Raw genomic sequence first — 18,344 nt, 5'->3', positions numbered from 1 at the left:
CTGCTTCTTTCTCTCGCGTTATCATTCCTCCCTGCCCGTGGGCTGGTCCCGCACGGTCATTGGTGCTGTGGTCCATAGGAACGGCAGAGAAAATACCCGAAGCAGACGGCGCTTACCGTCTCAAACCTTCGACCAATTGACCAACCGAAGCTTGCCCTGTATTATCTACCCACCAGTATCTACTAGCCCAGACCAACAGTCGGAGCTCTTGCTCTTGCTCTTGCTCTCGCTCTCGCTACCTTCCATTTACCCCTCCATCGAATTGCTTAACGCTGAGAGTTAGTATGTCCGTTACAACCATCACCTCCGCCAATTTCGGCACATGTGGCTTCAGCACACCATATAACTTCTTCGCGGATTAAGAGATGAATATAAGCACACAGCCCCAGGCGGTTAAAGATTCATTCATATCCACCCAACGAAACAAGTAAGCGCCCTTCGACCGACTTCACGCCCCCCTTCGTTATTCAATATATTTTAATAAATTAGCGCACGAGTGTATATGAGTACATATGTGAATATCATTATTTATATGCGCATAGATACCTAATTCATCGTATTTTCGCTTAGTATATATATAGTCGAAGTCGGAAAAAGTCAGACCGACAGAAGGTGGAAACGTATAGTCGCACATAACGCCAATCCTATATCAGACTAGCGAGTAGAAGCATCCGTTCGGTGTATCGGACTGCTTCATGGCAGTACAGCCTTTTTACTTCAGATGGATACACCGATTCAAATGCAAACAAGCAGACGCTAGCGTGGAATGCGAGCCATCGGATCAATTCGTTCGTCCGTTACGTGTAATCGTTGAGGCAGTACGGAAAATATTCGTGAGAGAACGTACAAGAAACGATACCGCCGATGGAATAGTATAAATATCGCTTAAAACTGTGTCATCGTTCTGGCGATAATCCGAGAAAAAGTCAGAGCTGGCTTAAAGAGTGTTTGGACACGGAATACAAACTATATTCACAACGCTGATAGCGAATGAAGCGAACTGGTGGTGTCACACACATTCTGTAGAGAAGCGGTTACGCCCTAGCCTCAGAAACTGAACTTTCGATACTGAACTTAGGACGATTACCTCCCGATGCTTAGTTGCTTTTACCTTTGTCTTATATATGTTTTGGTAATCTTATATGTTTTGGCAGGACTGGACGAACCACCAAGAAAGTTGCTAGAAAATGGCTAATGGTGGCGAACCCATTCAAAATACACAGCGAGACATTTAGCAGGACAGCTTTTATCATGCAGCTAATGATTTGATCATAGTGAAAAAGACATTGCAGTTTAAATTGCCTAAGACATACCCTAAATACAGAAAGGCACACGCTACTGGATTTGGTCTATAGACGCATATGAATACACGTATAGTTGAAGTTATTAGTATATTATAGTTAGCAAGGGTTTGACCTGATAGATTCGGCAGCCTTGTTCATGGTTATCAGAGCGAACGGATGGGTATACCCACTGCCATTAGCCCCAAGCAGTCGGAAGATCACGATGCTGTTGACTGATAAGCCAAACAGTGAGCATTGACAATCGGCTGGCCTTGCTGATCCATGCTAACTAAATAAACGGAAGCAATCGCATGTACTAAACGATTGAAACTGTGATGACAGCAGGATACGAGTCTATCATCATCAGCACTATTAGGCACGAATACCTTTCTTATAGTAAAAATATTAGCATTACCTACTTGTAGTTGCCCTTCACCCCACCTTATTGCCTTTCTATTCTGTTCTATGAAGTTATAAATCTGCCGATGATTACTCACACTAGAGGGCAAAGGCAAAGTTCGAAAACCAAAAAAGAGTTACATTCGCGAAGTTCGTTACGACAATTATTGGCATGAGCTTTTCAGGAAGACGTTGCATAGAAGTGGATGCGAATGCAGGCAGCGGTATCTTTTGTTTATTATACGCCGTCCTGAAGAGCGATACGTTCGTTCGTTCGTTCGCTTTTGATTTGCTTATGGACACTGTAAAGGAATATGGGGACCTCGAGCGGCGGAACAACTAGATGTACCCAGAAGAAACGCGAGTAGAAAAGAGACGTGGGGAGAAGGCATTCGAAGCACTGCTTGTGGTTTGAAACTGACATGTGTACGTGAGCGGGGTCTTTCTTCTGCTACTATTGTCGCATCGATACTGTGTGACTGCTAATTGTGACTTGTGACTTAAATAGAAAAAATATATGCCGACGGATCCTGCCTGTCATCGTCGCGGTCAGTATGTCTAGATTTCTGCTTCCAATGAACAGCTTTTTCTACAAAGAATATTCTGAAATTGCAGTCTGTTTAACATTCTCTTGTAGGTATCCACGGAACCATTCGACGACTGAAAATGCGCAAGCGTAGCTGGTATTGACGCACAGTTGAAGCCGAACGACGTCCGGTTTCGGGAAGGCCTATCGTAGAAACCAGCGTTAAGCACTCTCGCTTATATCGTCGTCATTGTCATCGAAAAGATAAATAGCTTCGTATACCTGCCTCTGACGGCTGTGCACTGGCCATGGATCGAGAGTTTGTACTGGGCGCAAAACGCAGAGGCCCTCGATCAACTAAGAACACCCCAGCCGTTGCTTCAACTCGTGACAACAATCGAGTACCAACCGACTACCGGCAGAGTGGTGCGTGGAGGCACACTGGCCGGGCTCAACTGTACTTGCCGCATTTCACAAAGTTACCCCACTATGGCCTGCGCTGGTGATCCTGTCGCGCAGTCATGTCCCAGTTCCATCCATTGCCTCACGCGAACCTCTCTTCTCCTCTGCCCCTATTCGGCTAGTGCTACGGCATCGTCAACTAAGTGAAAATCGATATTTAATTTTGAGCTACCAGCCGTTGCCGCCATCACCACAGCCACAATGCATGCACACAAACATAGTCATGCATACATCAAGCGAGGGCAATGTACACACTGCTATCTGACTGCAATGTTCTACTTTAGGTCCAGTTAGAAACTGCCGTAGGGCTTTTTGCTACTATCTCTCGGATCTCCAAGGCCCAATTCGAAGTCTCGCAGCATCACCAGGATGTCGAAGAGAGCATCCAAGGGTAAAGTTCCCGAAAAAGGAACCTTGAGCCTAAAAACTGTTTTACTTGTTCGCGTATTTGGTGTTAGCCTAAACGGCTGAGTATTTAACTAACTAAACAAATAAAGAGTTCATCTTATTTCATTGGATTGCTATTGTGTCTGAGACACAACCACTAATTGCTAGTAACTAAGGCTAACAAACATTTGTGGATCTATAAATGACAAACGCATGCGCACACAATGAATTTGTACGCTTTGAAAATAGCTTTTCCAAAGACGGCTTCCTCACGGAGAACGCCTCAAGCTCAAGTTCCAGACAAAATGTCATACTGACAAAACTAATACAAGTTAGAGCACAGGTGCATCGAATGCAAGGTGCTGGTGTCGATCAGCGAACACGGCAAATGTTTGGCGGCAGCCGGGTTTCGGAAATGAATCTCCACTCGAAGAGCAGCCAACTAGCGATAAATTTGCATAAAGAAACGATCTAGTGAATCAGCTCTGCCGTAAGAAGGCCCAACAAGGGAGGCGGGCCACGAGAAAGCACTGCTGCGCTGGGAGCTCGAAACTCGTTAACCCGATTCAGGGCGGACGAGTCGTCGAAGCATTGGAACGGGACAGACGGGCATATACGTGCTTAGCTCAGTGTAAAAAGCGCTAACGAAAGAAGTAACGCCTTGAGAATGGTTCCATATTAAAAAATGGTACCACCCTCTTTGCAAGCAATACCGTTCGACATGTACCGAGCAACCCTAAAAACTGGTCCAGAGGAGAGGCCCCATTGTATCCTGCAGTGTCTGTAAATGTAACAATGAGGACAACTCGTTTAGATAATTTCAGATAGTTCATACTTCTGTTTGCCAATTTTTTCGGTGGTGTTTTGTGGATAGATAAACTGCTCTATTAGACGACAATTAGAAAAATTCCATAGAATTTTAGAGTCGTTTATTTCTTCTTTGGCATTCTCCGTTGCATTCAATTATTTGTAAGATAGACGTCCTTCTGGGTTAACAAGAGCTAGCATCTGTTGCTTTGCTATTACGCTTTTTATTCGTAACTACTCAGTGCGGCTCTAAAACTCACTATTGCTAAATAGATGCTTCAGGTTTTCAACTGTGGCACTGCCCTTAAGCTTTGCGTCAAGCCGTTATTAATAGAGTTTAGAACACACAGTTGCACACTCTATTTCTGCCGATGTTTCCTGTTTCTACACCTCCTTCTACAATACATTCTCCAGTACCGCTATCGATCTTCACCCAACAAGCATCATAGTCAACGTTAACGCTTTTCAAATTGAAGCCTAGGCACTGTGTGACGAAGAAGGCCTGGTGTTTTCCTCTTCTCTTTTATTGCTAACGTTATTTGATCGGTTACATTAATAGTGTATTGAGCATGAATGGCTAATTCAAATCGGGAGGGGCGAAGGTTTCTAGGACAGTGGGCTCTCAGCAGCAGCATCAGCGACACACTAAAATAAAATGCAGTAGCTAACACATCAGTAGTTCGGTAGTAGACTATAAATATATCCTAATATACATTTTCCCGCTACTGTGTTGCCAGCACGCCTGCCCGGTTTTACAATAAGGGGTCCGCGTTTGTTGATTATACAGCTATCGATAGGATGTCGAATAGAGTGAAGGGAACATTTGGAAAAATCCGAATTGTACAATGCTATATATATATATATATATATATATATATAGACTGAGCGCCACATAAGGGCCCGATCGGCTGTTATTACAATGTGATTTGGTTATTGTTGATCGCTTATGAAGTAATTAAGCGGATCCAAAGCAGAAAGTAGGTAAAAAAAAAAAAAGAAAAAAGAAACAGATAATTTAGCTGATTTTGTGGCTGAGGCTAACAATTGTGGAAAACACAGCGCAGCGTTATATAATGTTAGACACGGTTGTCATGATCCTTTGCCCATGCGTCGTCTGTACAATATTCATTAAACGTAAACACCTTGTTGTAATGTTATACGGAACGAATGTTTGTTACTGTTTATTTCATGTTTAACACTATGCAGCTGATACAGTTTCTAAGATTAAGTAGATAGGGGGCTTAATTAAAGAAGCAAACAACACAACCCGTTTTGGTCGTCTAAGGCTCTCCAACGGCTGTCTAACGAGGCCATATGTTACACGCATCGTTTTCTTTACATCGGCCAGTTTGTACACATCGATTTGTAGAAAACGACAAGAACTAGAACGTGCGAATGTAGATGGAGCTATGGAATACATACGATTGGTAGCAACACTAATGTGGCACAGCGGCCAGCCGATAATCATTATCCGTTCATATCCAGCGTAAATTTCCAGATGACAAATGCTCAAAGAAGGGCAATAATTCATCGCAAGATCGGTGCTATACAGTGCTATATTTACTACTGAGTGTTCGTCGGCCTATAAAAACGGGACGTTCTCAGAGGCCAAACGCATCAGGCCAAGTAGTCCGTAGCCTCTCAGAAGTGTAGCTGCTACACAGCGGAGAAATGTGCCGCGTCTGCTGTGAAAAGAGATGACTATACAGCTAGGGGACGATGGATGCCCATGGTTTCCCTCTCGGCGGGATTTTGTCCATTCGTTTGCCGTCCGGCTTCATCCACTCGTCATTTTTATATTCTACTCCAGTGGCGAGCTCTAGCCGCGGCTAAATAAGCTATTCGCAGCTTTGGTAGTGGCTTTATGTATACTAGTAGATACTTGTCCCGTCACCATAAGTACGATACGATGGGAAGGGTGAATCCCATTTATTTGTGGGCCCTCAGCTGCCCCTTAGCACATTCACAGCCCACCGCTCCGATACTGGAAGTGAGAGTAGGCATTTGAAGGGCTTTGTGTATTGCTAGCATCATTCCAGATTTTGTATGGTCATATATGTTTTGTGCTCGTATAGGCACGCCCCTTTGTTGGATATTCTTTGCACTTGCTATAAGTTTAGGATCCATCCTTACATTTATCCTGCAAATTGACGTATAGGTATTAAAACTTGTGAAACAAAAAAAACTTAGCTGAAATATACGTTTAGAACAAATGAGCAAGGGACAATTACCACACTGCATAGACGAGTTCACCGTAAATAAATAGTTATATTTTATTATGGCAAGATAATTTTCACATGCTTTTCTAGTGGATTTCCTGTCGACAGTAACGTCTGTCGTTCCTTTTCTTCACTCGTTTGAGGCCACGACGCGATCACGCTGTTATGATGTAGGCCATTATATGTGTCAACTTTACTGATATAACTATATTCGCATCTCTGTATAGCACTCATTCGAAGCGAGCTTGAAAACAGTAGGACAGCCTCGTGTCGCCATCTATTGTCGTACATCGCAACCAACCAACATGAACAATCGAAGGGGCTCGCTGTTGATTGATACGTCATAACATAGTGGCAACATTGCCACTGAGTACCATCAACGAACGAGGTACGTGGACGAGCTGAATTTTGTCGACGAAATGAGATGCGAAATAGACACTAGAAATAAATCTAAATGCTGAACTACGACAGGTAATAGCACAAATGCAAAATTTAAAGATACACGCAGATATTCGCCCAAACTAGCGAATAGCTGGTGTAACATTTAATTACCAAGTTAAGCTTCGTTGATTAACGAGAAAGGACAAACGACGCGGCCAACATTGCTGCCAGGACATGACATTTGCTCATCCGCTATATACATAGTAAACACTGAGCTGAAAGGAGTTCGTGTTGCAACAATGTTAAATTACCACTGCCTGATCAAATCGTTTGCTATGAATTACGTACACCAAAATCTCAGTATTAAGAAGAAATTTTCTTATTAACTGCCGAACGATTCAAACTTGAAGTTTCCATTAAACGATGATACTGGCACAATTTCTTCTACTACCATTTTTTGATCCATTGCATTTTTGATTTGGTCATAGATTTTAGTTTTGTACGGAAGTTCGCTAGCTGATTTACTGGATACTTGCAAATAACTTGAATTCACGTGATGTTGTCTTCACAATGTGTTTGCCCACTAAGCTTAACGAGTTCTATATGGGATGGTCTTGGTACGAAACCTGGTGTGTCGTACACTTCGTTTTACATTAGTAATGAGCCGCCCAAAGCCATGTTGTAAAACTAGGACCAGTGGCAATTATAAATAGTCAGGTTGTGAGGACTGCTAATGACGCTTTTGTCGTAGAAGTCGAAGTATTTGATTTTAGTGGAACAGCCAAACGATTGATCTTTCTAACGAAAAGCTCAGCTTCATTATGCTCGCAGGCGCATTTAAATGTAGAACGTCAAGTGGTCGTCTTTCTGCTTGTTCGTTGCCTTCGTCCGCCGTTATTCATTGTCTTAGCTTTGTTCTTAAAGCCCTCTTGGCTGGTCCACGCTACGACAGGGTGCGGTGGCGTTGTTCCGTTAATCCTTCACGAGAGTTAGCCGTGGACGGATAGCGGAGTCGCTAGCCGAGCCCGCGTGCTCCTTTGTCTTCTTGTCTGGTGGACGTGGTCGCCTGGGAAGCGCAAAAGACAAAGAAAAAGATGACGGTTGCTGCCGGCAGGGCTAGAAAAGCCGAGTAGGAAGCTTATGAAAATTAGAGCCACGAACCCAACCCGCCCGGGACCGTCTTCCTTATTGCTACTGGTCGCTTAACCCTCAGCCGGCATCTTCTCTCCAGTTTCGACCCGAGCGGTGTCGCTGAAGCCACCGGCGTCTACTCAGCTTGTCTAGGCATTCATTGAGACGACGGCTTCAGACGGCCAGAAGCTGATTTAAAGAGCGGGAAACACACGAATAACTTCGGGGGAATAACTTGGCAAGAAGGGACAAACGAGTGATTGGTGGCACGGTCAATTGTGAACAAGAAAGCAGGAGCGCAGGGGGAACACAACATAAGCACAGTTGAGACATAGCTCTTGTTGGGACGTTTTATATGTCGCCTGTTTTCTTTAGCTTAGCAGCCTTTATTCCCACACCTCCGTCCGTTCTTCTGTCGTCGGCGGCCCTTTCGAAGACAAAAGCCCGAGCAGCGCTAACTGGATAGGATTTAGAAACAAGCGAAAGAAAGAGAGTGACTCTGTCTCGCTCGATGCTCACGAAAGCGAGCGAATCAGAAACGAGACGAAAAAAAAGACAAGTCGTCGGCGGGCTACGGTAACAACGTCAGTCCAACCCAGACCCTGACAATCGGCCCTCGATTATTTACTCTCCTCTACTCTGACACTCGTCGGCTCTTTCTGCTCCGCTTGCTCCAAGGATTTGCCCAAACCCAACCGGGCCATCAGTACTAGCAAAGGATGAGATAGAAGAACCGCTTCAATTAACCTAGCTTTCAGTTGCAAGGAAAAAAGGTGTCAATATAATCCACTAATAAGTTTCTCTTCTAAAACATCAAAGTGCGCCAAATTCAGCAGAGCATCGAAAATCGCGAGAATCGTTTTCGAAATAATTGGCCTCTCTCTCTCTCTCTCTCTCTCTCTGAATGATTTGCTAATAATGTATGATATATAAGCATAAATCAATAGAGTTGATTGAGCTTTTTCCAATTAACTGTGGAATAAAAATTAACAGAAACAGTCACGATATTAAGCATTCTATTACGGAATTTATCTTTGTCTATATAATGCACAGGAAAAATACTATACGGCTAATCACATATGTCGTTTACTTGGCGGGGCTTGAATCAATGAGCGTCTCGTTTCGTTAGTATGTTTGTTAGCTATCCAGGTCATCACAAACTTACATAGCACTACAACTTATCAAGCAATCTATTTAATAGTAAAGTATAACTATACCACTTAAGAGTAGAGATATAACTATACCACTTAAGAATAAAGATACAGCTCTATTAAAATATAAAAATTTTAATACATGGACGTAATTTTCTTTATTGTTGCGTTCCTACTGACGAACGTGTGTACGTCAACGAGAAGCATCTATAGGCGCTGCTCAGTATAGATGATGATTACGGGCTGTTCTGGTACGCGCGTGTGTTCGATATACCTAGTTCTATACGTGTCCTCACAGGATTAAAGAGCGTACATGCGAACAAACAGACATGGCGTATATAGTCCACAGTTGCAAGAGATGATCGGCTAATTCGCGTAAACGATGAGAACGTTTCAGATATCATCTATGGGCGTGATGCACCCGCGTGCATATTTCACACGCTGCCCCTCATCGGCACGTCGTCAGAGATAAGTATAGTGCTTCTGCTACTGGTTCCTATATCGCATTACAACAGACAAATAGATGGATATAGTGTTGAGTATTCCCCCCATCGCTTCTTCTTTTCTAATGTGCATACATATTTGTATATTCACTAGACACGATGCGGCAATGCTATGGATACATATTGGCCACGCGTCGAACCCTCATTTGATCGCCTTGTCTACCGTGGACGACCTCCAAAGCAACTGTGCAAAAAAGATCAGAAAAAAAAAATCATTGCACAGTCCTACAATCATATCTGTTTAGCGCTCCGTGTAGTGTAAGCGGCCAAATAAAAACGGTAATACGATTGAGTATAGAGAAACCCTTTTGTAGCAGGGAACCAGTAATATTGGAGTCGAAAGACATGTTTTATATAAACATATACCTTCCTCACCGCCTAGCGCTGCCCCTTACACAATACAAAAACATTGCACCAGGTCAGGTAGATGCCATATCGACCGTGTGAGCCGATTGTCTGCCTGACGGAGTAGAATCCGCTGTACACATATTGCAAATCCCTTGACATAGAATAAAAGAAGCTATAGCTGAAACCGACATCTGCACTTTGTTACTGCTTCGTTTAGGCTGTTTACCTCAGAATAAGTGGAACATGTGGAAGATAGTTGACTGGAAAGGACGGAAGGGACGACCTAATCTGTAATATAATGGCTAAGAAGAGTCAAGGTTTCACAATCTTGCCGTGTGGAATTCACATGAGAAAATGATCGCTTGGGTGATTTCGCACAACTTCTAAAGCGCTGTTGCTTTACGAAAGCTTTACTATGTTCTTCTGCTTTTATAAACGAGGCACAGGACAATTGCGGGCAGCTGTCTCATAAGTTCGCGCAATTGTTCGGGTGACCGTTCCGATACTTTAGGTCGTATTTGTACACAGGCAGGAAGGCTCTAGTAACTGCTGTTACAGGATTCCGAAATTGTTAAAACATTTATGTAAGTATATTGATCTGTTTCATAGTATACTGCTTCCACTTGCCATGTTGAAGCTTTTGGCTTAGCTACGATATTTATTAAACATGGTATACAACATATTGTTAACAGCGATTTATGACCGTAACATTTTCTGGTTTTATGATCTATCGTTCAAGTGCACGCAACTCTGTGCGTCAAAAGTCACAAATTTGGAAACAAGGAAGTATAAATATCTGTTTGTGGGGCGCAAGTTCTGTCGCCGCCCGCTCTCCAATCAGAAACGAACAACCCAGCTAACGGTGAAAAAAACCCAGTGCTATATCTAATTTACATCACCGAGAATAGCAAGTGGATGGCCCCACAAGCCCATAAACATACTCACAGGGACCCGTCAGCGAGGTTCGACGGCCGATTCCACGCCAATGATGACCCCATGATTAACAATCTATTGATGGACGACGACGTTGTAGAAGTTGACCAGCCGCTTTCTATATCGTGGCTTTCCGTATGGTAGCTAATAGTTAGGGACAGACGAAGGCATACGTTTGCCGTACGTGGCACGCTTCAGCGCGCTTCAGGTGGCAGGATATCTCAAAGGACTCGGCGGCAACTTCGTCTGGCCTGACCCTGCCCCTGCTGTCGTCATTGCGGACGGAACGCGCGATTTAATCTAAGACCTTTCTACTCGCCGAAAAGCCAAATATGATGCGCCAACAACTCGATTGATGTCAATGGGAACATGCAGTGTATGTCTCGGTACATAATGAACGAATTCAGGTACCGGAAAAAGCAGATACGCCATTAGCGAGTAAAATAAACTGTAAAAAAGTATCCTTTATTTCTCAATTGTGTTTTGTCATGATAGTTTATCTTGAAACTTCCGCGATTGCCGTCATATGTGACATGAAACCTTCGGTAATCTAATTCCATTCGGTATATTTTAAATACGGGTATCAAGTCAGTCAGATAAAAAAACTCAGCAGATTCACTTAAGCATCATGCCCATCTCGATATTGTTAAGTAGCTAGAGAATCTTTGATAGCGTATACTGTTCTTCTAGTTAGAAGTATACGTACGATTTGTGCCCAGATATCAATTTTTTGTGCTAAATGGGTTTTATATAGTCCATTGGTATATGAGATCGCAGGTTTCCATCGAGCTATCTCAGCATCAAAACATTTATAATTACAACATTTACAACAAATGATAGAGCTGATTTTAAAACTAAAAAGACGTGACTTATGTAGGTGTAAAGAACCGCATATCGAAAGTGCCTAGGCTGTCCAAAGTAGCTTTACCCGCTGCTACACAATATGTAATCGAAAAACCAACAGTAAGAAATTGTTTATTTACGTCGAATAAAACGTCCCTATTTGGATGCCGTCAAGCTAAAATTGTTCTAATCGATAACAGATCAAGGAAAAACGGCTTCAGCCGAAGAACTTTTTGTCCACTCGTACATTTATGTCCATTACTGTTTCTTTTCCCGCACTAATACATCGCCGATCGCCCCGCTAACGTCCACGGATATATAAGACGTACATTTCCAACTCAAGTCCTCTGTAGGTTGAACATGAACTATTCTCGAAAACGGTAGTCGATAATATTTACCTTTTGTACGGAGTCCAGCCCATACTGGGGCCAGTAACTGTCCCAGGCACAGAAAAATCAACAATAGCTGTCGCCACAACACCGGCAGATAAACCAACTGCTGAAAGGTGTTCGTTGTTATCCACATGCTAAAGACGTTTATTATATGATCCCGGTGCTCAGATACACTCCCCAGTTGTTCGAAATGTCTCCTCACCGTCGGCCTAACTCATACACTGCCGCTTTCGGCATTGATTCCTATTAGCGTTGTTTAAGACTCTCGCTTGTTCTATTCCTGGCGCTGCAATCTTCAGCACCATTTTGGTACCCCATGCTACCGGAAGATATTGTCCGTCTGTGGTGCAGCTGTAATTCTCCCTGTCGTTCTTAACGGCAAGACAGCATTATCCACAATCCACTTACCATCATCACATCATCACGCACTTGTTCTTGGTACTATCCTCAATAATATCCAATACCGTCAAAATCGCACAGCATCACTAAGGAGTATCCGTAGTCCTCAAGGCTCATCATATTTGGTCCTTGCCAAAAACATTGCTACGCAGCCACGGCACTTACACGATGCAAGAATACATTTGCTTCACAATTTATCCAGTCAGGAAGCAATTACGTTCAATCTAATCACATACATAGCACCAAATACACAGGTGGGAAGAGCATTAAAGATATCTCTCTATAACCACGTTACATTTTCACACGGACACCATATAGAGAACAATTAGATAATAAGAAAAGGGAGAAAAATATCAGAACATAGTAGTACCCGCCTCAGAGTCGCATCAAAAAACTTTGCACACGGAAAGCATAGCCTTTATTTTCAGGAATTGTTTTGAATTTCGGAGTCTGTTTTCTCACAGCGTCAAGCGCAGAGAAAAGCCTAGTAGGTTGACTCGTGCTATGTTGTCTTTAAAACGTTACAAAACTTATACTAAAGACATCTAATAACCTATTCGAAGGTTATTACTCGACGATGGTTAGGTAATGACAGCGAAATCGTTGGGGCTGCTCTACACTTTATCCCATCATTTCTAAATCAGAATTGATACCTAGAAAGCAGAAGGAGCAGCGTACAATCGTGTATTACCGTTGTGATGCGAAATTTTGTTTTGAGCTAGCTATAAACGACTCCCAACCGGGGCTAGAAAATAACTAGGTGGGCCTATTCATTTAGCCATGAACAAATTATCCGTTGACGGACGGTTGGCGGGCTAGTCAGTACGACTCAGACGCAACCCTCCTCTCCCTACGCTGTTGACAATCCACTCTGACTCGAGAGAGAATGTCTCTCAGAACTCCAGGGGAGAGGACACGATATGTTGGGAGAGGCTTGGACCACGATCAGCGGGGAAGGGTCAGTAAAGGAGAAGGTAGTACCGCGCAGTGGCTGGCTAGTGCCCTATCCAATGGCAGTTTTCGTTGTCTAGTCGTGTTGAGTGCGGTCGAGACTGCAGCTCCTGGTAGTGTGTATTCGCTTGTGATGCCGTCAGGCTCGGTTCGCTCACTGTACTAACACAGAGGCGAGTCGACGGCAGTCGCAGAAGAAAAGGAAAATTGCACGGGCGGCAGCTAGCAGTTAATGTCGATGTACTGGGGGATCGAAAAATCGCTGGAAGCTTCAGTAATATAGTGCAGCGAAGTCGAAACGGATGGAGCGATAATTTCGAACCGGGCAGCGCGGGAGGGGGGGGGGGGGCAAAAGCTCCAGCGGCGCTAGCGATGGTTCAAAGGGGCATCGGGGGCAAGTTGTGGCTGTAATTAAAAAGCAGCTCCCATAAGAGGTAAACGAATGATTACTTGGGTCAGTTGAGAGGCAGTGGGAAAGTCGACCGAACGACGGACGAGTTCAAAAGCGGATTGCAAGGGGCAGATTAAAGGGAAGCTAGGATAACCTACCCACTGGACGAAGCGTTAGATAAGGTGAAGAGACTTAACTGAGGGTTAACGAGAGAAATCGAGGGCAATACGTAGAAGAAAAATTACCGACCACCCATTCTAAAAAGAGGCGCGCGTTTTACCATCGAGGGCCTTCGGCAGCGAGCTTGAGCCGGATAAACAGAAAAGTTTACCAAAAATTATAGTAGAAGGAAGTAGAGAACAATTAAATGAACAGAAGGACCGGCGGGAATAAACAGCGACCGGTCGGTGAAGGGTCACGCAAAAATGGGTGCTCTCTAGATCCACCAGGAACTTTAGCTTTTCAGTGCAGGTTCAAATCCGAACACTGGATATCCACCCGAATAGTGCAAAGGTTCTTGTTAGTACTTGTATTTAGGTGATGTATGCCAGCTAACATTCTAACTCTCAACTTGATTCGACCGTAACGAGATGTGCAATTTTTCGTGCTGCAAAAAATAATATTCTATCGAAAGAAACGACCTCGTGATAAGAAGTGATACGTTTTGGTGGCTATAGCAGGCAAAGTAAAGTTCCCAGGTATGTTTTCTAGTGAACGCCATTCAAAAAGGCAAGCTTCTAGCTTTGAAAAATTAGATGCGAATTTATCGATTTTGCGGGTAAGGAATAGAACTCGTTTTCCCTTTGATCTTCGACCTAGCTTTCGTTAACTGTTCAATGAAAGGACTAATGAAGCCTCTGTATGAAGACGACCTTATTAATATGTATGATGTGAAGAACTTAAAAGATCAAGTTAATTGGCGTGACAAATTGTATCAGTCCTCTATTAATTTTAACATTAATTAATAAAGTCAACCAGCTGTAGTTTACGAAACTGGCCTCAATCATAATAGCCAGAGCTAGCTGCTCAAGCGGTGGAGGCATAACAGTTCGATGCAAGCGTAACTTGTGAGAAAATGACTGACACACTAGCGAAGAAAAAACTCATCTCTACAAGAAGATTGAAGAATCTTTGCAAAAATCTAAAGCCAAAGTACCGTCGCTCATAGCATGCATGAGGCTCTCCCGTTATGGCCAAGATGAAACTTTCCTAATTTTTGACTTAGTCACCCCATACATCGCTTGTATTGACTAACACGGACGCATGCCACTTCCTGTTGTTTTTTCCTAACAGTATTTTGAGTGGATAGTATTTAAATAAAAGTATTTGAATTCAAGATATTCAAGTTAATTACAGGAACGACCAGCGGCTATAACCAGAGAGAGGAACAAGCACGAAAACTGTTTTGCAATGCTGGCGTAGCGCACGATACAAGAGTTTTTTTTTTTTCGAAATTAACCTAAACATGCTACGTTCGTTGGATAATATGTGATTCGTATGATAAGACAATGGTAAGTATGGAACTTAAAACAACCCTGAGATCTAAGTTTACATTCACAGCTAAGAAAAGCATCGATTAATTTACTCGCGTTTGGCATCCATCTGTGAGAGCCAAAATGAATCTATTCATTGATTACATGTGCATATAAAGCCGTTCCATAACGTGATGCCTATCGACTAATTAAACGTAAATAAAACGTGTTTTTGACTACTGAAGATGCTGACATACTTTTACTCCAATAAACCTATCTAACTTAAGTAAGTCTCACACGGTTGATAAACAACGAAAAAATGATGAATTTTATTACTCTCCCTCGTCAATTAAGGAAGCTCCCTTGGACACAATATCATTTCCTTGCGGTCAGTCTTTGGTTAGTTAAAAAGAACCAGACCTCTAATGTACGCTTAGGGGGGGCCGTTCAAACAGCACGCAGGTGATGAGTTTCTGCAATGGGCAAAATAAAAGTGAAAGTAAATATCGACCTCTGTCGGCGTTTTAAACTGAGTGTAGAAAATGTTATAAGGTTCAACATCCACATGATAACAATATATTTTACACGTATGAAAACTGCCAAATCCTATTTAGGTATATCTTTACCTGATTCAATTTCATACATATAATAAACTAACCGAAGTACAGACGTTAGCTTTTCGAACGTTAAGTAAATTTTGGAAAAAAAAACGTGTATCTTTTCGAAATTGCCTTTTTTTTTATTGATTGTATAATAGCCCCAAAAAACCACGGAATAAATATTTTGGAAGGAAATGTGTATAGTGCATGAAAAAAAAAAAGTCTTCTATGTTTATAAGGAGCACGAGACGTTATCGGGCCATATTTATTCGAGCATGAAGGTATCGTTATTCTATATAGAACGGGTTATCGAACATTGTGCGACTATTGAACATTGAACGATGCTAATTTTCTATAATCATGACGATATCAATAGCTAGCTTAGTTCAGTCTCGCTGTTGCTTCATCTTCGTTTTTAGAGGTAGCTGGATAAGAGATCGGGAACAGAGACGATAAAAGCAAAGATCGAGTTTACTAGAACCGCTTGTCTCGACGTGTTACATTGGATCATTACAATAACAGCGAGGCAGAGTTATGGCTATTCTGGTCGAGTAATCTCGGCATGTCTACATGACTTCTTCGAGTTGGTACACTCGCTCTGATTAGTGGACTAATTTACAAATAGTGGGACAGTACCCAGCGTTGATCCGACGCTGTCCGTTGCATGCCATTGGTTCGATAGTTCGGTCGGGCCACCATTATTAGCGATCATACACTCCTATTCATATTTAGGACATTAAGCGTCAATACTGCGTCTTGGAACACCGAAATCAAATTAATGGGGTCAATCAAGGATATATATATATATATCAGAAGTTACGGCGCAGAGTAACAAAATGGCAATTTGCTTCTATACTACACATATATCAGCAGTTAATTAAACAAAAAAAAAATGGACCATACACGGTATCGGTATCAACCACTGTACCGTCCTTACATGTAGAAATAACAACCCACAAATCGACCTTCTAGATCAGCTCGGGTTCTCAGAGATTGCTCAGGGGTAAATCAGAGGCTATTGTATAACAATGATTATTTGCTATACATTTAGCTACTCTTGTGTAGATTTAATTGGACAAAATTTTTAGCTATGCCCAAGCGAATGTCCCATGCCGACAAACAGTAAGTGATAAGAAGTGGGCTTTTTGATATGTCGGATACACAGTAACATGTTCATAGAGCTTCGAATCTGCCTGAGTTCTTATAGACAAACGCCTGGTTTTGCAACATTTACAAAAAACAAACAGGCAGACAGGTTCTGTATTGCATTTCTACGTTTTACCTCTACATTGGATAGAATGCTCTGCTTATTGCACATCACTGACAAACACAATCAATTTCTCTCCTACGTCCTTTTAACTAGTCAAGTGTTAAACTGAAATACCATCCGTCAACGAAAAACACTTAAAGGTTGTATGCGTTCCATATATATATATATATATATATATATATATAGAAGAGCTCTCTCTATTGTAATAGAAATACAAAATTAATATCATTGACCTGTTATTGATATACAAATAATAGTTTTTTTAAAATTGAAAGTTTGGAATATTCTGACACGTTTTGCATACCTGGTCAACTCGATTTGCGTTTGCCATATTAATTATTCAGCCTTCGTCTCATTCCCGAGGTTCATGGAGTTAAACGACGAAAGTATCTACATATACGTAAGTACTGACTTCGTTCTTAAGCTGTCTACATTTAAAGCTAAAAAGCCTTCTTTTTGAATTCTTGCCAATTCCATTGACTAGCGTTTACCGTGCCGGCAATTCGTTCCCGTCCTTTATGCTTCAATCGTTTATGACCGCTTTAGATCTGCCAGACAGCCCCAATTTCTTCATCCTTTTCAATCCCTCGTCCCCTGTCGAAAATCCCGACACGTCCTTTCGAATTCCCCAGTCGACATCCGCCGTCACCGAACGAGCTCCATTGAAAACCTTTGTTGGCTGGCTGGCTCGCTCGCTCATCCTCTGTCGAATGTGGAGCGCTCACGCTCGTTTTCATGGAGCACAATTGAGACTAAGAAGACACTCTCGGACCCAGATACGGGCACGTACACACACCCCCAACACAACTACCACTCCAAGTACTCACTATGACATCACAACTATCACTCCTGCCCCTACAATACATAGACATAGAAGAAGAGAACCAAACGAGACGAAACATCGACACGCAATATAATACAATGCAAGTCATGTGTACAATAGATAGCTGCAGATATAGTCTTTTGGGGGTAGGGCGAGAGAGAGACTGTAATAGCTGTAGGTACACGGACCCTTAGGATCGCAGGACTACCATAGGCCAGCACAGCGGTGTGTTGATCGAAGCACCATTGCTGCCGCCGCTGTTACAACGCCGATACCATTGATGTTATAATACTTCATCGGCAGCTGCAAGGAGCGGCAGCGTCCATACATTTCATCATCTCGCTGCCTTTCGTTTTCAAGAGTTCCAGTCGGTTCTCCCTGCCTTACTATTGCTACCCTATTCTAAATAGTAGGCCTGCCTGTGTCCTTTTTGCAGATCGGCTTTTCGCGAATACCGTGCTGATTCGTTTCGATCTGAGCTCTGCGGATGAGTCGGATGTCCCCAGGTCCACAGAGATCTGTAGGTAGAGCAGATTTAACTGCCTTAACAGGGAGAAAAAAGGCGAACAGTAAAAAGCAGTGTGAGAAAATTGTTGATTGAATCTTCTGCTATTTGTTCATACTCATTCTAATAGGTCCTTCTCTTCGGTTCTTAATTATTTTCTTGTTTCCGG

At 42.7% G+C, this 18,344-nt stretch overlaps 1 protein-coding gene across 1 annotated transcript in view; it reads right to left on the bottom strand.

The window, feature by feature from the left end:
* Positions 1-12,972, bottom strand: part of LOC111267963 (protein sax-3) — an 86,987-nt gene extending 74,015 nt beyond the window's left edge. The window contains exon 1 of the mRNA XM_022846597.2: positions 11,772-12,972. Coding sequence (XP_022702332.1) covers positions 11,772-11,898 — 127 coding nt within the window. The 5' untranslated portion in view covers positions 11,899-12,972. The remainder of the gene's footprint in view (positions 1-11,771) is intronic.
* Positions 12,973-18,344: the final 5,372 nt, after the last annotated feature.

Source organism: Varroa jacobsoni, unplaced genomic scaffold (assembly GCF_002532875.2).
Source record: "Varroa jacobsoni isolate VJ856 unplaced genomic scaffold, vjacob_1.0 scaffold_1244, whole genome shotgun sequence".
Taxonomy (NCBI): Eukaryota; Metazoa; Arthropoda; class Arachnida; order Mesostigmata; family Varroidae; genus Varroa; species Varroa jacobsoni.
Note: the sequence above shows the minus strand (reverse complement) of the source record. Positions and strands in the feature narration are given on the sequence as shown.